The sequence below is a fragment of the Arachis ipaensis genome, chromosome B10 (assembly GCF_000816755.2).
Source record: "Arachis ipaensis cultivar K30076 chromosome B10, Araip1.1, whole genome shotgun sequence".
Lineage (NCBI taxonomy): Eukaryota > Viridiplantae > Streptophyta > Magnoliopsida > Fabales > Fabaceae > Arachis > Arachis ipaensis.
In genome coordinates this window covers 100834362-100854943 of record NC_029794.2, presented here as the reverse complement: position 1 = coordinate 100854943, position 20582 = coordinate 100834362, and the positions used below count along the sequence as shown (strand labels likewise).

The window sequence follows — 20582 nt, the reverse complement described above, 5'->3', positions numbered from 1 at the left end:
ATAAAAGAGAGCAAAACAAGAAATTAACAAGAGAAACTAAGAAGATTGAGACAATAGAACACCAAAATATAATGAGAACTAAAATCAAAACAAGAATTGAAAGAGAGAATTGAGAGTGATTAACCTAACTTTACCCTAATTTCTATCCTAAATCTAGAGAGAGGAAAGAGCCTCTCTCTCTAGAATTCTACCCTAAAACATGATGAAAACTAAAATATGACTACTTGGTTCATTCCCCCTTCAATCCTTGGGTTCAATAGCATCAGAAATGAGTTGGATTGGACCCAAAATGAGCTATAAATTGCCCCCAACGAGTTGCCCAAAGTGGACCCACGCTGCTCCGTCGGCGTGCACGCGTACAGTGCACGTGCGTATCTCTAGACATCAGGAAACTATGGCAAATTTTATATTATTTTGAAGCCCCAGATGTTAGCTTTCCAACGCATCTATAACCGTCTCATTTGGACCTCTGTAGCTCAAGTTATGGTCATTTGAGTGCGAAGAGGTCAGGCTTGACAGCTTTGTGGTTCCTTCATTTCTTCATGAGTTCTCCCGCTTTGCATGCTTTTCTCCTCACTTCTTCCATCCAATACTTGCCTTATGAACCTGAAATCACTCAACAAACATACCAAGGCATCGAATGGAATTAAAGTGAATTAAATTTAGCTATTTTAAGGCCTAAAAAGCATGTTTTCACACTTAAGCACAAATCTAGGGAGAGTTGCAAAACCATGCTATTTCATTGAATAAATGTGAGAAAAGTTGATAAAATCACCCAAATTAAGCACAAGATAAATCACAAAATCGGAGTTTATCAAATCTCCCCACACTTAAACCAAGCATGTCCTCATGCTAAGAATAAAGAAGGACAAGAAAAGGGGTATGAACATTTATTCAATGCAAATAAACTATATAAACCTATCTACATGCATGCAACTAAATGCAAAATGCTTCTACTTACTTGGTTAAAAGCAAATCAATCTCCAAGAACATATATAAGCAAGTAGGGCAGAGGTCATATGACGACTCACAAACTCTACCAATTCAAATATCAAAATGAAGTTCAAATAGACTTGCAAGAAGAAAGCTCATGAAAGCTGGGAACAAGGAATTGAGCATCGAACCCTCACCGGAGGTGTATCCGCTCTAGTCGCTCTAGTGTATAGGGTCGATCACTCAATTCTCTTCTAATCATGCTTTCCATGATTTGTTTTTCATCTAAAAATCAACAATTATTCAATGCATGCATACATTCATCATGAGGGCTTATTCATAGGTTGTAATGGGGCTAGGGTAAAGGTAAGGATGTATATGGTCAAGTGAGCTTGAAATTTGTATCTTTGATTAGCCTAAGCTCTCACCAAACATATACAATAACCTATACAATTCTAATAAACAAACTAGCTACCCATGATTCCCACTTTTCCACATACTCATGCATTCTCTTTAATTAACATTCCATATGCATTGATTTTTATTGAACTTTACTTTGGGGCATTTTTGTCCCCTTTTTATTTCTTTTTCTTTTTTTTCTTTTTCTATATTTTTTTTCTTTTATATATGTATATGTTCTTTTTCTTTTTATTTATCATTTTTTTCTAAAGTATATACAAATGTATCAATGCATATGGTTTTACATATAGTGCATGAATATGTACCCAATTCCCAATATTTTTAACAAAAATAAAAATTACACTTTTACCTCAACCAATGTCCCAAGTTTTTCATACCCAAATGATACACACCCTCACTAGACTAAGCTAATCAAAGATCCAAATTAAGGACATTTATTGTTTTTCGCTTATGGGTAGTGACGTGCTAAAATTAAGAACAAAAGGGATTAAATAGGCTCAAATTGGCTAACAATGGTTGATGAAAGGTAGGCTATTTGGGTAAGTGAGCTAAATGAAAAGATGGCCTCAATCATATAAATGCATGTATACATGGAATAATGGACATATAGAATCAAACAAATCAAAGATTATAATCATAGAAAGAGAACAATGCACACAAGAATGGAAATAAGTGGTTATAAGATGTAACCACACAATTTGGCTCAAAACTCACATGCTTGTGTTCTTAGCTCAAAAACCATGTTCTAAAATAAATTCTTCAAGCAAGTTTAACAAGAAAAATTTTTCAAATTGGTAGGGTGCCCTAAAACAATTTTTCTTGGAAAAGAAATCATCACCCTAACCAAGTAGTCCTAACATAAAAAGAAATGATGAAATATGTACAAATTCTAACTAACATGCAACCTATCATGCAATACAACAACTAACTAGCAAAGAAAATCAAGAATTGGTGTTGAAAAAGAAAATTGTTACCCATGGAGATCGGTCGGACGACCTCCCCACACTTAGAAATTTGCACCGTCCTCGGTGCATGCAAATAAGAGCAAGGTGGACGGGTTGCTGCAATTGATGAGCTCCTCCAAAAGGTTGTGCAGAAGGACTTGTTTGTTGTCCCATTTAGAAGCTTTTTCTTTTCCTCTTTCGGTGGCCAACCTAAAAGGAAAGAAAAAGAAAGAAAATTAAGCCTACAACAAAGATATCAAAGCAAATAGAACATAGGCGAGGGATAATGCCAAATAAGAGTAAGGTTCTCACTACATGGTAGCTACAATATGTGAGTGAGAAAATAATATAAGCTAAGGCATATTAACTAACACTTTATGCAAGAATAAAGTCAAGGCATGAAGAGCACTCAAAAGCATCAAGTTCAAATAGAAAGAGTGGATCATGAAAGACATGCAAGTTCATATCAATGCACAAAGAATATAAGAGTCATACAAGATTAAGCATTGATTTAAAAGTTTCATCACCCAACAATATCAAACAAGTCAAGAAACACCAAGATTAACTAAGAAATTCTCAACAATTGAGTAAGAAAATTCAACACCATTATTCAAATAAGAAACTCGAAAAAAGAAGAAGGTAAAAACAAGCTATAAAAACAAAATGAAAATGGCAAGAATAGAAGTATGCGAATGCAATGGACAAAAGAAAATGGAAGATGAGAAAAAAAACTCTTTTTTTTACCTTTGCGGACGCGTCATTCACGCTTACGCGCCGATGTGCATTTTGGCCAAAGGACGCGTACGCGCCATGTGCGCGCACGCGTGGGTGAGATTATGAGCGGGGCACACTGTCAGCCCAAGGTTGGCCCAACTTTCTGGAACATGTACCAGGAGGGCTGGTGGCGCTAACGGGGAGCGCGCGCAGTGTTCGTGCGCGCGCTTTGTGCAATTAGAGTCAACGGCGCGTACGCGCCAGGTGCGCGTACGTGTGGGTTGGTTTGTGCCTCAGGCCCAATGTTCGCACAGTGCAGGCCTAACTCTCGGGTTTTTGGCTGGGGGTGAAATTTTTGCATCCACGCGTGCGCGTACATAGCGCGTTCGTGTGGATGGTCGAAAATGCTTGAGGCGCGCGTCCGCACCAGGTGCGCACACGCGCGGATTGGTGCTCTGTTTTTCAAAATTTTTCCAAGTCCTTGCACCAAACTAAGGCCTCCGAACCTCCGAACCACTACCAAAATACCCTAAAACCTTATTTAACATATCAAACTACCAAATAAACTCAACAATCTAAACAAAACATGAAATGAAACCTATTATACCAATATTTACAAAAGGAAAAAATGAAAAGAATTTACCATGGTGGGGTGTCTCGCACCTAGCACTTTTGTTTATAGTCTTTAAGTTGGAATTTTTGGGAGCTCCTTTTAAGGTGGCTTGTGCTTGAAGCTATTCTTAAACATCCACCAATGCTTGAATCTCCAATAAGATTTAGTCTTCAAAGATGATAACTCCAAGCCATGATGGAGTTCCACACAAGCCATGGGCTCCCAAATTTGATTCTCCTTGTGCGATCCGGGATCCCACACTTTGTTTTGACACCCATCTTCAAATTGATCATCATGATTCCAATTGGGTGGCATGACCTTAGAATTCTCAATTAAGCATCCAAACATTCTCCTAGACCCACACAATTTAGCTCCACACCAAACATTGCCATTCAACTTTGAGCATGCAACCATCATGAACTTAGAATGGTGTTTCTAACCACTACACAACTCTCTTCTACTCTTAACTCCACAAAGAGCTCTAAGTTGACCATAATTTTCAATCAAACCATATTCAAGTGAGAAAGTGAAGCTTAGGGATAGAAATTTTACCCACTTGAATATTGTTTTGGATGATGGTGACTTAGGAAGGGGGACCTCCCCACACTTAGCCAATGCGAGGTCTATGCCCTTGTGGTCTTCCTTCGCAACTTCCACCTCTTTGCAATTTTCTTCATTTTCAATTCCTTGCTCACCAACTTCTTCTATACACCTCTCATTGCTCAAACCATGTGTCAGAGGTTATGCAAAGTCCTCCTTGTCATCAATTTCATAGCACAATGAGGGAGATTTATCAATTCCAAGAGACTCATTGGTTGGTGTGGAATCATCTTCAATGATGGAGCTTGCTTCTTGCTCAAACTCTTCCTCTTGGTAGCTTCCGTCCAATTCAATCTTTTCTTCATTGCTTACCAAAGGTATAGGAGGTGAGGTGTCTTCTTCTTTAATCTCCATGTCAAGCCCAATGGGAGATGATTCAATTGTACATAAGAATTCCTCAATGATTGAATCCATCTCTTGGTCAACCTCTTCAAAGTTTTTCACCATGATATACCTTGGAGGTTGTACACCCTCCTCAACGTCAATGTCAAGCTTCTTGGAAGAGGGTTTTATGATTCTACATTCCCATGGACTTCCAACATCTCCTAGGTCTTCAACCACTCCTTCTAGCTCAATTGTCTTAACTTCCTCCCCTTGTGGCAATTCTTGCTTCAACTTCTCTTCTTCACCTTGAAGCTCTAAACTCACTCCCTCACTATGATCCTTAATTGCTTATCCCCATTCGTCAATGGGAGTGCCTTGGTTGCTTAGGCTTAGTTGGGAGGAGGCCATATTTCTAACGGCTTCCACTAGGATAGCCATCTTGGCTTATAGCTCCTTAAACTCCTTTTCCATCCCCTCTTGTTGCCTTTGGAATTGAGATTTAAGATCTCCTAGTTCTAGCATAAGGGCTTCATCGGGGGCGGTGGTGGAAGAGATGGTTCATTATTTGAGAGAAAGGCGTTGTAGTTGGAAGGTGGCTCATATTGGTAAGGGTACGGAGATAGTGTATATGGAGGTGCTTCTTGGGAGTAGTTGTGTTGGAATTGTGGTGGTTTTATGTATGGTTCATATGGCTCATAAGGTGGTTGGTATGGTGGATAAGGATTAGGGTCACATGGGGGTGTTTGGTGGTATGGGGCTTGTGAGTAAGGTGGTTCAAAATCATGTTGAAGGGGTGGTTCATAGGCATGTGGTGGTGGTTGTTGACAATCACAATAAGGGTCACCACATCCATTAGATTGATATGCATTTGGAGGGGAATTATACCTATAAGAGACCGGAGGAGGTTGATGCCAAGAAAGGTGATCAATCCTTTGAGGTTTCCTCCATCCTTGATTGCTCCATCCTTGATGCATATTGTCATTATAGTTCTCATTCCCTACAACATAATTTGAGCCAAACTCATAGCCAAAGGGATGAGAATTCATAGTAACAAATAAAAGCAAAAGCTAACAAAAATAAGCAACAAAGTCCTAAAGCTAATAAAAACTAACAAATAAGCAAAAGGCAAACATATTCACAATATTCACATTAGCCAATAACATAACACCAATGCAGCTCCCCGGCAACGGCGCCATTTTGATAGATGAGATTTGTCGTGTCGGTTTAGAATTTCTCTTATGGAAATAAGAACTTCGTTGTAAGCAGAGCTCCAAACCAACAAACAATTCTCACATCAAAAATTTGGTTGTCATAAATAATAAACCCCAAATAAGAATTAACCAAAGTATTTAGACTCCGGATCGTCTCACAAGGAATTGCAATGAAATGCTCAATTATTGGCTATGAGGATGCAAGGGGTTTGATTTTATATTTTTGCAAGAAAAGTATATGGCAAGAAAAATTAAATGACAAGAAAGTAAAATGACAAAAAAAACTAATGAAATAAAGGAAAAGTACTCTTGGCTAGACATAGGTAATTGAGATCACCATCCTTGTCTACAAACCATATATTGATAATTATGAGAGGCCAACCTATTAAGTCTACCTCCAAAAGCTTTAAGTACGTAATATCTACTCCTAAGCTTGAAGTACATCAAAAAGGCTTGATCACATCAACCCATAAGTCCCAACCTATTTACTAATTAGATTAGTAGTGGATTAGAGTCAATGGATATCAAATTGATCACCAAGGGTTCTCAAATCACCAATTCATTGAGACCCAATGACTCAAGGTCACTCAATTCCCTTAGCCTAGGCCAAGAGTCAAGAAAACTACTCAAAAACTAGAGGAAACATTTTATCAAACACCTAATATGCAAGGAAAGTAAACATCATAAAATGAAAGAATTAAAGAAAATCCATAACTAACACAAGCAAGAAATCAACAATAACAATGAAGATAAACATAGAAGAGCATGTAAACATAAAATTGCATTAAAGAAAATTAAGATCCAATAATTGTTCATAAACATAAAAGAGAGTAAAACAAGAAATTAACAAGAGAAACTAAGAAGATTGAGACAATAGAACACCAAAATATAATGAGAACTAAAATCAAAACAAGAATTGAAAGAGAGAATTGAGAGTGATTAACCTAACTTTACCCTAATTTCTATCCTAAATCTAGAGAGAGGAGAGAGCCTCTCTCTCTAGAATTATACCCTAAAACATGATAAAAACTAAACTATGACTACTTGGTTCATTACCCCTTCAATCCTTGGGTTCAATAGCATCAGAAATGAGTTGGATTGGGCCCAAAATGAGCTAGAAATCGCCCCCAACGAGTTGCCCAAAGTGGACCCATGCTGCTCCATCGGCATGCACGCATATAGTGCGCGTGCGCGTCCCTAGATGTCAGAAAACTATGGAAAATTTTATATCATTTTGAAGCTCTGGATGTTAGCTTTCCAACGCAACTAAAACTGCCTCATTTGGATCTCTGTAGCTCAAGTTATGGTCGATTGAGTGCGAAGAGGTCAGGCTTGACAGCTTTGCGGTTCATTCATTTCTTCATGAGTTCTCCCACTTTGCATGATTTTCTCCTCACTTCTTCCATCCAATACTTGCCTTATGAACCTGAAATCACTCAACAAATATATCAAGGCATCGAATAGAATTAAAGTGAATTAAATTTAGCTATTTTAAGGCCTAAAAAACATGTTTTCACACTTAAGCACAAATCTAGGGAGAGTTGCAAAACCATGCTATTTCATTGAATAAATGTGAGAAAAGTTGATAAAACCACCCAAATTAAGCACAAGATAAACCATAAAATCAGAGTTTATCAGGGTTCACGGTGCCATAGTTGGGGTCATAGTTGGACCTCCAACAATACCTCCAACTATGCTTGTGACAGCCTGACAGGATCTTCTTCAAACAAAAATAACTTGAGCTACAGAGCTCCAAATGAGGTGATTTTAAAAGCATTGGAAAGTAGGAATCTAGATATTTCCAAGAATATATGGCACTACATGGTGGACACTAAATTTGAGGGAGAAAACTTGCCCCAAAAGTGCAAAGATGAACATAGTATCAACCTGTAGTAAGGCCAACTGACCTCGTCACCTTCTATGGAGTATAACTTGAGCTGTAGAGCTCCAAACGATGTGCTTCCAACGGCATTGGAAAGTACACATTTAGGGCTTCCTAACAATATATAATAGTATGGGGTGGACAATGAGTTTGAGATCCAGAATCTGGCGTTTGTTACCAACGTTGGTGTGCCAACGTTGCCGCAAATGTTGCACACCAATGCCAGCGACCCTGTCCCCTTCAAAAGAGCATAACTTAAAGTTACAGATATCCAATTGAGGTGCTTTTAGTTGGGTTAGAAAGCTGACATTCAGAGCTTTCCAACCATGTATAATAGTCTATAGTGGAGCATGAAATTAGAAACATTGATGAAGAGGAAAGGAGACCAATGTTAGAGGCAAAGTTGGTGCTCCAACGTTGCCTCAAACGTTCATGCTTAAACAGGTGCAAAGTTGGAGCCAAAGTTGGCCTCCAACTTTGCCTCAAACGTTGGCCAAGAGAGATGCATAGTATGCCTCATACTATAAGCAAGAAGGCAACGTTTGAGCCCAAAGTTGGACCTCAAACGCTACCTCAAACGTTGGCCAAGAAAGGTGCAAAGTTGGAGCCAAAGTTGGACTCCAACTATGCCTCAAACTTCAATTCAAGAGACCATAGTTGGAGCCAAAGTTGGAAGCAACGTTGGGGGTCTAATGTCACCTCCAACATGTGCAATAAATTTCAAGAATTTGGAGTTGGAAAAAGTGCATCGACGCGTACGCGTGGGTGAAGATTTTGGCCATATGGCGCGTACGCGTGAGTAGGCTAACGTTTGTGCTCAAACGTTGAGTCCAGCGTTGAGTCCAACGTTGGGTCAAACTCTAGGGCCAATGTCCCAGCCTCATTTGTCAAAATTTTAACCCAACGTTTGAGCTCAAACGTTGAACTCCAACGTGAACTCCAACGTCAACTCCAACTTCAATGCAAAATGGCACCCATGCAGAGTATGAACGTTAACTTTCAAACGTCCTCATCAACGTCACTAAAGGCTACTCTCAACTAAGCTTCAACAAAGGCCAAGGCCCACATCCAAGTACTTGAAGATCCAATTGAAGAAGAGTATAAATAGAAGAGTTGTTGAAGATTTAGTGAGCTCTCGGGAGGCCCTGAGGGGGGCTCTGGGAGTTCAGAACTCTGTTTACTTTTTCTTTGTACTTTTCTCTCTAGTTCATGTACTTTCTTTCCTTTTTCATTTTATTTTTGATTTGTATTGAGATATGAACAACTAAACCCCTCTTCATTGGGTTAGGGAGCTCTATTGTAATTCAATGGATCAATAATAGTTTTCATCATCTTCTTCTCTCTTTTCTCTTGATTTTGTTAGAAAGCTTTCGATCTTAATTCAATTGGATAGTTGTCTTGACAGAGAAGCTATTCATAATTGGGTTTCCTCTGATCCTTGAGAGAGGGATGAGAAAATCATGCTAGAAATGCTTTCTCACATTGGAATAGAGTGGGGGTTGGATGGATATCGTGACATGTAATCCTACTAATACTTTGATCTATGAATTTGTGTGGTATAATCAGTGACCAAACTTCATCTCTTCCCATGAGTAATTAAAGCAAGACATTGGGCAATTGTTCAAGCTTAGAAATATTGGTGAACCAAGACATTGGAATCCAATCACCTAAGATTGCCAAGCAAAGTCAATGAATGCATTGATTGAGGAAGACATGAAAATGATATGATCCAGAGAATTCAATATCTCCTAAAGCCCAATGAACCCCCCCCCCTCTTTCTGATCTAGCCATTCTCTTTACATTCTGCACTTTAATTTGATGCTCAACCATCCCCATTCCCTTTTAATTTCTTGCAATTTAAGCTTCTGCACTTTAATTTCCTGCAATTTCCATTCTGTCATTTAATCTCTGTTATTTACATTCAGTTATTTACATTTTCTACTCTTTAAATTTCCCTCCAATTTACATTCTGCAATCCCAATTTCAAATCTGATTTAGTTCAACTAGGACAATTCTCCAATTAACATTGATCAACCAACCAATCCCTGTAGGATTCGACCTCACTCTATAGTGAGTTTTTACTTGACGACAATCCAGTGCACTTGCCGGTGGAAATTTGTTGAGAGACAAGTTTTCATGACATCAAGTTTATGGCGTCGTTTCCGGGGATTGATTTTGTATTGACAATGATTAAATTAGAGGATAACTAGATTGAACACTTTTCTTTTCTTTTGTTGATTAGTTTTATTTCAGTTGTTTATTTTTGTTCTCTGCAATTTGAGTGGTTTTTCCTTATTGATTTATCCACTAACTGTTTGTGACATTCCCTCATTTATGATAATGGAGATTCCAATTTCTTTTGGTGATTATTGTTTGAGACAAAGCTTTTTGCAAGAAAGAAAGGAGCATCCAGCATCTTTTGGTCAATCAAATTTCATGAGAAACTTTCCACCACCACAGAATGCTTCACGTTATTATGCTCATGGTGGGTGGGAGTATCAAGAACGTGAAATGGGATACTTTCCAGAACCACAAAATGGTCCATATTTTGGTGAAATTAATCACTACTCAAGTTGTGGATGGGAAGATCAAAATCAAAGAGATTTCACTCATCCATACCCCATTCATCAAGAGCCATCACCTCTCAACTATCCAACCTCACCTCTGAGTTTTACATGTCTAAATTCTTCATCATTTGAGTATGCCTCAGCACAAAATTCCGTTCTAAATCCATACAATTTATTTCACCATCCACAAAACTCATTCCATTACCCACAAGAGTCATACCACCTTCAAAACACACAACCACAAAACAACTAATTCCATTCACAAGCCAACCCCAACCAACCATCACAACCTACACAACCTCCTTTAGATTGACTTGCTAGGATGGAACTCATCATTGAAGAACTCAAACAAAAGAGAGAAGAAGACAGACTTGCTAGGATAGAACTCCTCCTCGAAGAAATGACAAAGACAAACGAAGAGGAGAAAATAGAAAAAAGAGAGCATGAAGAAAAATTGAGACAGACAGCACAACCCTATTCTGAAGAACAATTCATTGAAGAGCTGAGGTCATTGATGAATCCATATTTGATGATAAATTTTGGATTGATTTGAGTGGATTTCATCATATAAACCCACATTTATTCACCTAAATAGCATGCTTTTGTATTTTCTCCCTAAATTGTGCATGATTATGAAAACATGCTCTTTTGTGCTTATTTTGACTAATTTTATTCCATTTACCTTCCATTCGATACCTTGATGTTATTTGTGAGTAATTTCAGATGAATAAGATAGGAATGGCTTGGTGAGAATGGAAGAGGAGTAGGCAATTAGGAGAAAGCATGAAGAAAACAAAGGAGAGCTCAGCCATGCATGCATGCGCACAAGGATGCGTGCGTATGCACAAGAAGAAAATCAGCATGCCTGCGTGCGCACAACCATCTGTGCGTATGCACAAGTGGAAATTCAGCGAAGTTTGCGTACGCACACATCTATGCGTACGCACAGGTACCAGCGCATGCTTCCATTAAAAAGTCACGTGCTGCGCGGTTTTGGGGGTCTCTAGGCCCATTTCTGAAGTGCTGAAGGCTAATTTGAGAGGCTATATTAAGGGCATGTCAACACATAACAAAGGGAGCTATCTTAGAATAGGAAAAATACATAGTAGGAGTAGGAGTAGTGTAGATTAGGAAATTCTCTCTTAGGGTTTGTAGCATTTTATACTTCAAGTTTTGGGATTATAGCAATTTTTTTTGTAAGTATTTCTTTAATTCTCTCTTTTATTATACCACTTGTTCTACACTTGCTTTTATTTTCATCTCCTTTGTCCATATTTACATAGTCTTGTAATTTTGGATTTCTAGTTGTTTAATTTGATGTTTGATGACTTTTATATGTTTGTTTGAGTTGCCTTTATTGATTTTAAGCATTTGTGATTCATAGCTTTCCTTAATTTACCAATTTTGTCATGTTTTATGTTTATGCCCTCTATGTGTTTGATGAAATGCCAATCTTAGTTATGGGGTAGATTTCCACCCCTTGGCTTGGGGAAATGAGTTTATGGATTACTAGAGCCATAATGTCCAACATTTAGTGATCATTCTTGAGTTGTTAGTTGTTATTGTTTCCAATAATACTAGCTTTTTACCAATTAATTTGGTAAGTTAACTAGGATTTGTGGATTAATAACAATTATGCTCACTTGACTTATCCTTCGATGTTAAGGGTTGATTTAGTGAGATTAATCCATCACAATTATCATAGTTGTGGTTATGGCAAGGAAGGGATTCCATGACTCATCCCAAGTCAAGGTTTCATTTATGTTTTAAACCACTTTTCCATCAATTTTGAGTATTACTTGTCCATATTACATACATAGTTCTTTTGTTCTTTTATTACTTCATTAATTGCAATTTTGTCTTGTTCTTTTATTTCTTGATTGTTTGTTTCTTTGTTGAGAAAACCCCTTGCTTTCTTGCAACCAAAATTGTATGCACTTGTTGGCACTAATTCCTAGGGAGGACGACCCGGGAGTCTAAATACTCTCGGTTAATTTGATTTGAATTGTGACAATATCTTGAATTAAATTTTGATTGAGAGGATTCATTGCCGATTTGGACTATACTCACAACGAAATTACTTTATCTAGTTTTTCGAATTGGCATAAATCTCTCTATCAGTCACATAGAGAGACCACTTCACTCTCTCCAAAAACTGAAGAGTTCATTCAATAGTTCAGAGCATTGACAGAAAAACAAACCATCACCTTCAGAAACATTGAAGCACATTTAAACAATATAGCAAAACACTTTGGAGTGGTGCTTAGCAAGAAGGATGAGGACTAAATGGTGAGTACAAGGGAGGAATCAGAAGAACAAGAAAAAGAGGCATCCATATCAAGTGAGATTCATATGAAGAATGAGGAGGTTGTGAGAGTATATAAGCCTAAGGCTCCATACCCACAGAGGCTACTAGGGGTGACAAAGGAACATGCAAACTCACTCCCAAAAGACTCAATACAACATCATGTAGTAGAAAGGGAGGAAATCAATCAAGGAAGTCAACACCCCAATGAAACAGAGAGTTGCATAAAGAGTGAGTTCATTGAACCACCAATTCAAGAAGCTCTTGATGAAGAGGATGCTCCAACTGTCTAACAACACCCAAGTTCTGAGATCAAAGATGTGGAGGCAGTAGAAACAAGCACCAAAATGAGGATTGTGACCGAGAAACAAAGGATCACATCCATGAAAAAGAGAAGGTCAAAGAACAATCCAACAAGCAAATTCATTCAAGCAAATCACAAAATAAAGCTTGTTGGAAGGAGGCACTCACAGCAAGGGGCATCAACTGGCTCCTTTTTCCACTTGAGGTCATTTCTCTTAACAAACTGGAAGAAGAGGAAGAAAGTCATGAACAACACATCAAGCTAATGACATTAAAAGAGCGCTTGTTGGGAGGCAATTCAATAAAAGAGTAAGTAGATTTATCTGTACTGCAAGGAGCTAAGTTTGGTGTTGCACACCAAAACAGTTCAAAGGGTGAATGTGTGATTCTAAGTTTGGTGTTCCACCACAGATTTCATTTAACAACACATTGCAACCCTTCAATGACAAGTCACTGACTCCAAACAATCAGAGAAACTATTTAACATGTGTTTAGTTTCTAGTTCATAGTTTGTTTTTCTAGTTTATAGTTTGTATTCTTAATAAAAGCACATGAGGTTCTCTGCATATATTCAATCTGCTGCATTAGGCAAGGAACTAAGTTTGGTGTTCACATACCAACTTAAGTTTAGAAAATCACAAGCATACATACATGCTAACCATCTCTCAAGTACTTGGGGAATAAGCAACTTCCAATAACTTTGTAGGAATTCAATCAATCTCTTGGAAGAACTATGCACCATCATCCGAGGAGACAAACAAGGATACAAAAGCTATGAATGAGGATGATAAAGAAGAAACAAGAAGACACCAAGAGGTTGTATTGGTACTCAACTATTTTTGGTTTGTAATGCTTTAATTGGAAGTATGATTGTGCCTTGTTTGCATGAACCTTTACATTCTATGTGTCTTTCTTTATTGTCATTTTGGGTTACTAGTCTAAGTGCATGCTTCATTTTCATCCTGTTTGAATTGTATGCTGTGTCCTTGAGCTCAATAAAAGAAATTATGAGAAATTGTTGTGAAAAACAAGAGTGAAATCCAATGTGCAGAATAAAGTCCTAGTGTTGTGGTGGTATTTGCTAGCTAAGTTGATTCATCAATAAGGTACAAGGCTAAGATATCTCTTGAATTATGAGCTTAAAGTGCATTCTATGAGACTTAAATGAATTAATAAGATCCTAAAAAGAGAAAAAGAGAATGAAAAAGAAAGAAAAGAGCAGAAAATAAAGCTGGGCACCAATAGTTTGAACCTTGAGGCATGTGTCTGTGGTGTTATTGTGCAAGGATCTGCTTGGATGAGTAATCCCTTAGCTTAGCATACTGTTGGATTGCCCGCCCATGTACCTCTTCTCTTGCCTTCCTCCTTGCCCAGTAAGCCTTACCAACAGTGATATTGGCCATATATTTGTCTTGGATGGTCTGAATAACTGTCGCAAGCTTCATTTCCTCGCCTCTACTGATGTTGTTTGCAATCTTCTTTGAGATCCAACTACTTGATGCAAGTCTTCCGCTATAGTTCCTTCCACAAGTATGCTTTCCATTCAAATTCTTGATCCTGAAACAGTCAGAACCCCCAACCTGGCAAAACAAACCCACTTGCACTTTCCCTTTCTTCCTTTGCAAACAACTCTGCACCTCACCTTATCATTTTTTCGAAACCTAATGTCCCGACCATTCAATAGGACATGCTCCTTAATAGCATCTTTAAATTGAATTAGTGATTTAAATTCCAGCCCCACTTGAAATTCATACTCTCTATTCATCTCTATCTCATTGTATTTGGGAAACCTCCTCTTTTTTATCATATCATCAGAATCTCCCTCATAACTGTCTATATCATCAGTCTCATATCCATCAGATATGCCCCCAACTTGCTTATCACCCTCCGTTAAACCTTCATCACCTTGAAATGTTCCAGCTGCTGCAGGTCCATCATCATTTAATGGGCCAGTAAATTCCCCAGATGCATTTGATTGTGGATCATTATCCTCCACCTCAAACCCAAAGTGATCCTCATGGTCACTATCATCAGCACTGTCATTAAATACCGCTTCATCAGTAGAAGGCTCTAACTCAGCATCCACTTCAACCTCTATCAACCCAGAGTCAGAGCCACTGCCTTCACCTTCCTCTGGCACATAATCAGCATCAGTTGAAGTGATTTCAATCTCGTTACCTTCTTTGGCTCCATCGACAACCTATACCTTGCAATGTTTGCAGGAACTTGACACCAGTGACCTAGCCATTCTCATCGCATCCCTATCGGACTTCATCTCTTTAAGACCTGACTTCAAATCCATCACAGGTTCCTTGTACCATACCCTGGCGAAACCATTATACCCTAGTTGCTTTAGCTGACTAACACTCTCTTGCAATGACCATTCATCAACTCAAAATGTAAATCCTCCACAACCATTCCTCCTAAATACTCTAATCCGTGTTCATTGTCAACAAATTTGCCACCATGGTGGACTTCAATAGTGAAATCCAAATCACCCATAACTGCATACCAAAAACAAGAAAATACAATACCATAAATCTCTCTTCAACCATTTTCAGAAACAAAAGGAAGCTCTAACGAACAATGTGGCAAATTTTTCCAAGAGAAAAAAAGAAAAACCTTTTAATGACTGACAAGGTTAAGCGTTGTCTTACTTAGAAGCAGCAACAACGCCTACAACGACGGAGTGACATTGGAGAAGCGAAACCCTTTAATAATGTTCCAGTGGAGTTGATCTCCGCAGCTGACGGAGTGTGCTACCAACGAACGAATAAGGGGAGGAACGTGAATGAGATTTTTCTCTATGTTTGAGAGAACGAACAGTTTTTTTTCTAAGTGTGGGAGGGTTATTTTGGTATTTCAAAAAATAAGAGTGAAAGAAAATTAGGGATTTAGGAAAAACGTTAGAGAATCTTTAATTTAGGAACAGAATATTCCAGTAAATCTAACTGTTTGGTCACGGTAGAGACCTAATTGAAAAAAAAAATTGGTACAGAGACCCAATTAAAAGAAAAAAAAAATATAAAAATCTAATTGAAAATTTTGCGAAACTATAAGGACCAACAGAATAATTAAACCTTTCAATAACTCAACGTGTCTTCAAACCAAAAAACTAAAAAATTAAAAACCTATTTATCTTTTTCTTTCTTTTCTTATTTGCACTTTGAAGTTTGAACGAAAGCCTCGACGAACGAGACACCGGACTATGTATTGTGTATGCTTCACCGTGTTAGCGCTTAATCATGTTTTTTCTTTCCCAAGAAAACAAATTGTCCAATCGCAGTAAAAATCTGGTTCATGGCTGATAATCTACTATATTCCATTTAATTACTCAAATGAATTAGTTTATTCATACATGATATGATTGATATATACAAAAGGCTAAGTAGCAAAAATAATAATCAATGTGCTACTTCACCTTGCAGCCCCTGGCAGTGTTTAAATTCGTCTAAAAAAGTATGGGGATTCTATGATAAATTAATGGGTTCACTTCCACCTCTTGGCATTCTTGGCGCTTTTAGACTTCTGTTTTGCTGCCTGAAAGGCTTGCATCTTTTGTTTCTTCCGTGCTTCTTTCTCAGCCTGTTAACAATGCAATTTTTAATTTACAAGCTATCTAACCAGATTCTCCGATTAATTAACCACACCATTGCCTTACCTTAGACATCTTAGACTTGGCTTTCACCTTAGGAGCTTTGTCCTCAAGCTCTGCTTCCCGTTCGAGCTCTCTCTCCCTGGCGTCAAGGTTCTTCTCTAAATAATACTGCAAAATTTTCGAGATTCTAACTTGTTAGCAATCTATGTGGTACACCAAGCAAAAACCAGTAAAATGACCTATAGATATAAGAAGCAAAAATATAATGACCCAGGGTTTATTTGGTTTTGATCCCTCACAAATGCAAAATCGCAAAGCAACCAAATGAAAGCTAGAAGATAACTTTGAGGACTTAAATCATATATGAGAATTGAGGATCAAGTGCAATCAAGCATGGCTTCCTAGGGCCAACTACATGTATAGAATTTGACCCATTTCAACTAGCTATAACTCTTATATAGAGATCACAGAAAAGGAACAAATTAACTTACATTGTAATCGCCTGCATAATCCTGTAAGGTGCCATCTTTAACTTCTATAACTCTATTAACTATTTGTTTTATAAAGTATCGATCATGAGACACAGTGATAACAGTGCCCTCGTACTCATTTATTGCTTCCTGGTAGAAGAATTAGAAATAAATCAGTAGTGTGATTGGTGATTTGAGCTTCCAATGAGGAGAAATATAGAGAGTAAATTGAGACAAACCTCGAGCATTTCTTTAGAAGGTATATCCAAGTGATTGGTTGGTTCATCCAACACAAGTAGAGTTGATGGCTTTACCATGAATTTGCAAAAAGCCAACCGTGCCTAGCAAACCAAGGAAGAGACGAGATAAATTCCAAATATTTATATTTGTGCGTTATCATATTTTGGAGAGTGAGAAATGGAAGAGCATCAATAGAACTAGTAAAGCTATTACATCAGAACAATAAGATGAAGCTAGAAAGAATATCTTAATTAAAAAAATAAACAAAGACATATCTTGGGAAAATCAACGAGAATCAGCCATGCAAACACTATTCTTGATGGTGCAAATGCATGGGGGGGAAAAAGGTAAATAATATATCCCAAAATTATCCATTTTTGGGTTGGATCAATTTACCTTCTCACCACCACTCAATAGGGAAACTTTTCGGTCAAGCATATCAGCTTTAAAATTACATCGGCCAAGAAGTCCTTTGATATCATCAATCTTCCAGTCCTCTGCAGCTTCTTCTACCGTCTGAAGCACTGTCTTGTCCAGATCCAGTGCCTCAGCCTGCACACGATTCGATTAACTCAAAAATCAGAACTAGGAGCAGCATCACAATTTAATTACAAACAATATATTCTTCGTTGCAGTGGCAAACCTGATTTTGCTCAAAATAGTTAGGTAATACATTATGCTCCCCAAGCACAACCTCACCCCCCATCGGCTTCTCTATACCCATTATCAATTTCAATAAAGTACTCTTGCCACATCCATTTGGACCAATAATTGCAATCTTTTCTCCCCTTTCAATTGTAAGATTTGCCTTCTTGAAAAGTGTCTGGCACCAAAATATGAAAAACAAAATTTGATCAATTGATGATTCCATTGAACGATGACATACTTACAGACACAAACTCACTCGTTGTAATGTCCACTTGTAAACAAGAAAAGCAAGGCAACTCACCTTATCCTCAAAGGCAAACTCCAAGTTCTTAATTGTTACAACAGATCTTCCACTCCTTCCGCGCTCAGGGAACCTGATTTTCATTTGTTTCCGTTCAAATGGCTTCTCTACTAGTTCCTCATCCTGAAGTCTCTCCAGCTTCTGTTGTCATACATAACGAAGGAGGAATTCTTTCTAAGCAAATAATATAAGGACTAAGGAGCAAGAAAACAATTGAAGCCACACTGTGGAAGCAATGCACCTAATCTCAATAATTTAACACAAGCAGGTACAAGAACTGGTATATTTGAACCTTCAACTTTGTACAAAGTTCACATCATCACATATACCTTCTCGGCAGATGAAGCACGGCCGGAATTTGCTCCAGCACCTAACCTACTAATTAAATCTTTGGTCAGCTCAATTTCTTTCTTCTGCTTTTCCCATGCGGCGTACTGTGCCTCAATCCATGCTGCCTTTGAAAGTATAAACTGAGAATAATTCCCCTCAAATGTCCTGGATACACCCATGTCAGTTTCCACAATTTTTGTGCACAGCTGATCAAGAAATGCTCTGTCATGGGAAATGATAACCATGGGGACATCCTGCTTGTTAAGATACTCTTCGAGCCACTCAATGGTATCAAGGTCAAGGTGATTCGTCGGCTCATCCAACAACAACAAATCTGGCTCCTGCAAACAGACAATTTAAATCTTATCAGCATAAAACATCAATTATTCCAAATGCTTACTAATACGAACGCAAGCATTATGCATTGAAGAGTGACGACAGAAAACAACCAAAACAATGAAGCAACCGATATCAAGTTTTCAGTTACCAAGCCACAGTGTGCTAAATGTTTCAATAAATTTACGCAAAGACGCTGAAAAAATTCTATGTATCTGAACACAATTAACAATTATTTAAGATCAAATGGAGTAATTGCCACAAAGTAGTGCATGCAGTGTAGCCAATGCATGAGAAAGGTTTCACAAAAGAAGCAACCCTTCACAACACAACTGTAGCATCCCTTATACTCAATTCCAACTAGATTATCCCACTCAACAAACAATGTCTCAATTCTCGGGAAAAAAAAAAAAGAAAATACATATAATCTGGTATGTGTGTACCCCATAGAATAGCAGCATGTTTGTGATATGTAATTCATAGATACCTGAAGTAAAATTTTCCCAAGAGACATTCTCATCTGCCACCCACTGCTAAAAGAAGCAACCAACCTATCAGAATCTTCAGCTGCAAACCCAAGCTCAGGCATCAACTTACTTATCTTGGCATCAACCTCATCCAAATCCAAAGCCTGTGCCTTTCTCTGAAGCAAATCAAACTCATCAAGAAGCCTCCCCATCAAATCCATGTCATTCACGGCACCTTCTAGAGCCTTCTGAACCTTGTCAAGCTTCACCGCTATCTCCATCTCCTCCTTGAACGCGCTCGTGAACTCTTCCCTCACCGTCTTACTGGGCGAAACCTCGAATTCCTGGCTCAAAAATGCGATTTTCATGTTCGGTTTGGCTTTAATGACGTTACCTGAATCGGGTTCTTCTTGACCCGCAATAATCCTCATCTGCGTGGTTTTACCGGCACCGTTAACGCCAACGAGGCCCACTTTCTCTCCCTTCTTCACTTCCCAGCTCACGTCTTTCAAAACCGTTACACCCTTGTAGCTCTTGGTAACGTTTTCCAATTTTACCCCCGAAGAAACGCTGGAAGCTCCCGTAGTGGATTGCTTGTTGGCGCGCCGTTTATCGAAGTCATAGTCGTTGGAAGAAGGTTCGGAGAGGAGGGACTCGATGTCGTCTTGTTGTTCGATCGTCGTTTCGGCGAGGGAGGTGTCGTCGGTGGCCACGGCGGAGAAACGGAGAGTGGTAGTGGAATTGGTAGGTCTTATGGCGTCGAAGAATCTTCTTCTTCTTGTTGTTGTTGGGTTAGTGAAGTGAGCGTTGTTGATGCGAACTGGGCGAAGATGAAGGGGTGGGCGGGAGAGAGGTTTAGGAGGTTCGAAGATAACGGAGCCACCGCTGAGAAAGGCAGAAGTGAGATCGAGGTGGTGGAGCTTGGCGGCCAACTCCATTATGAAATGAAAGGCGGTTAGTGGATACAGAGACAGTTACGGACTTCAACTTTGCAATGGAATTGGGAGTGTGAAAGTGAGAACGCAGAATGAGTTCTCTCTCCCACACAGAAAAGATAAATTACACAATATTTCAGCCCATCAAAGAGATTTCCACTGGCACACACTGTTGGGATTTTCCCATCCACTTATATGTTATATCTATGCTTTTCTTTAATTTCTCTTTCCAAAGTTAGACGTTTTTATTATTGAGTTTAATTACGAGTTAATTTTTTCATGTTAATATGAACTAATTTTTTAAAAATTAATTTTTATTTCTTTGGTGTCTTAAAAACTGATTTGCATACTTATTTTTACCATAATTTTTGGGAGCCAACTTAATGAAATAAGTGATAGATTAAGGAAAACATATATATAAAAGAGGAGTGTTAGAAAATA

At 38.3% G+C, this 20582-nt stretch overlaps 1 protein-coding gene across 2 annotated transcripts in view; it reads right to left on the bottom strand.

The window, feature by feature from the left end:
• Window positions 16118–20582, bottom strand: part of LOC107623049 (ABC transporter F family member 5) — a 5017-nt gene continuing 552 nt past the window's right edge. Inside the window, exons 2-10 of one of the 2 annotated variants that reach the window (XM_021114860.1) lie at window positions 19227–20209; window positions 18403–18744; window positions 18074–18214; window positions 17768–17947; window positions 17521–17676; window positions 17124–17225; window positions 16906–17034; window positions 16478–16582; window positions 16118–16401 (exon numbers count right to left, since the gene is read on the bottom strand). In XM_021114860.1, the coding sequence (XP_020970519.1) occupies window positions 16306–16401; window positions 16478–16582; window positions 16906–17034; window positions 17124–17225; window positions 17521–17676; window positions 17768–17947; window positions 18074–18214; window positions 18403–18744; window positions 19227–20144 (2169 nt within the window). In that variant the 5' untranslated portion in view covers window positions 20145–20209 and the 3' untranslated portion in view covers window positions 16118–16305. Of the gene's footprint in view, window positions 16402–16477; window positions 16583–16905; window positions 17035–17123; window positions 17226–17520; window positions 17677–17767; window positions 17948–18073; window positions 18215–18402; window positions 18745–19226; window positions 20316–20582 lie in introns of those variants that run through there. The other variant, XM_016325180.2, reaches the window with a different exon arrangement.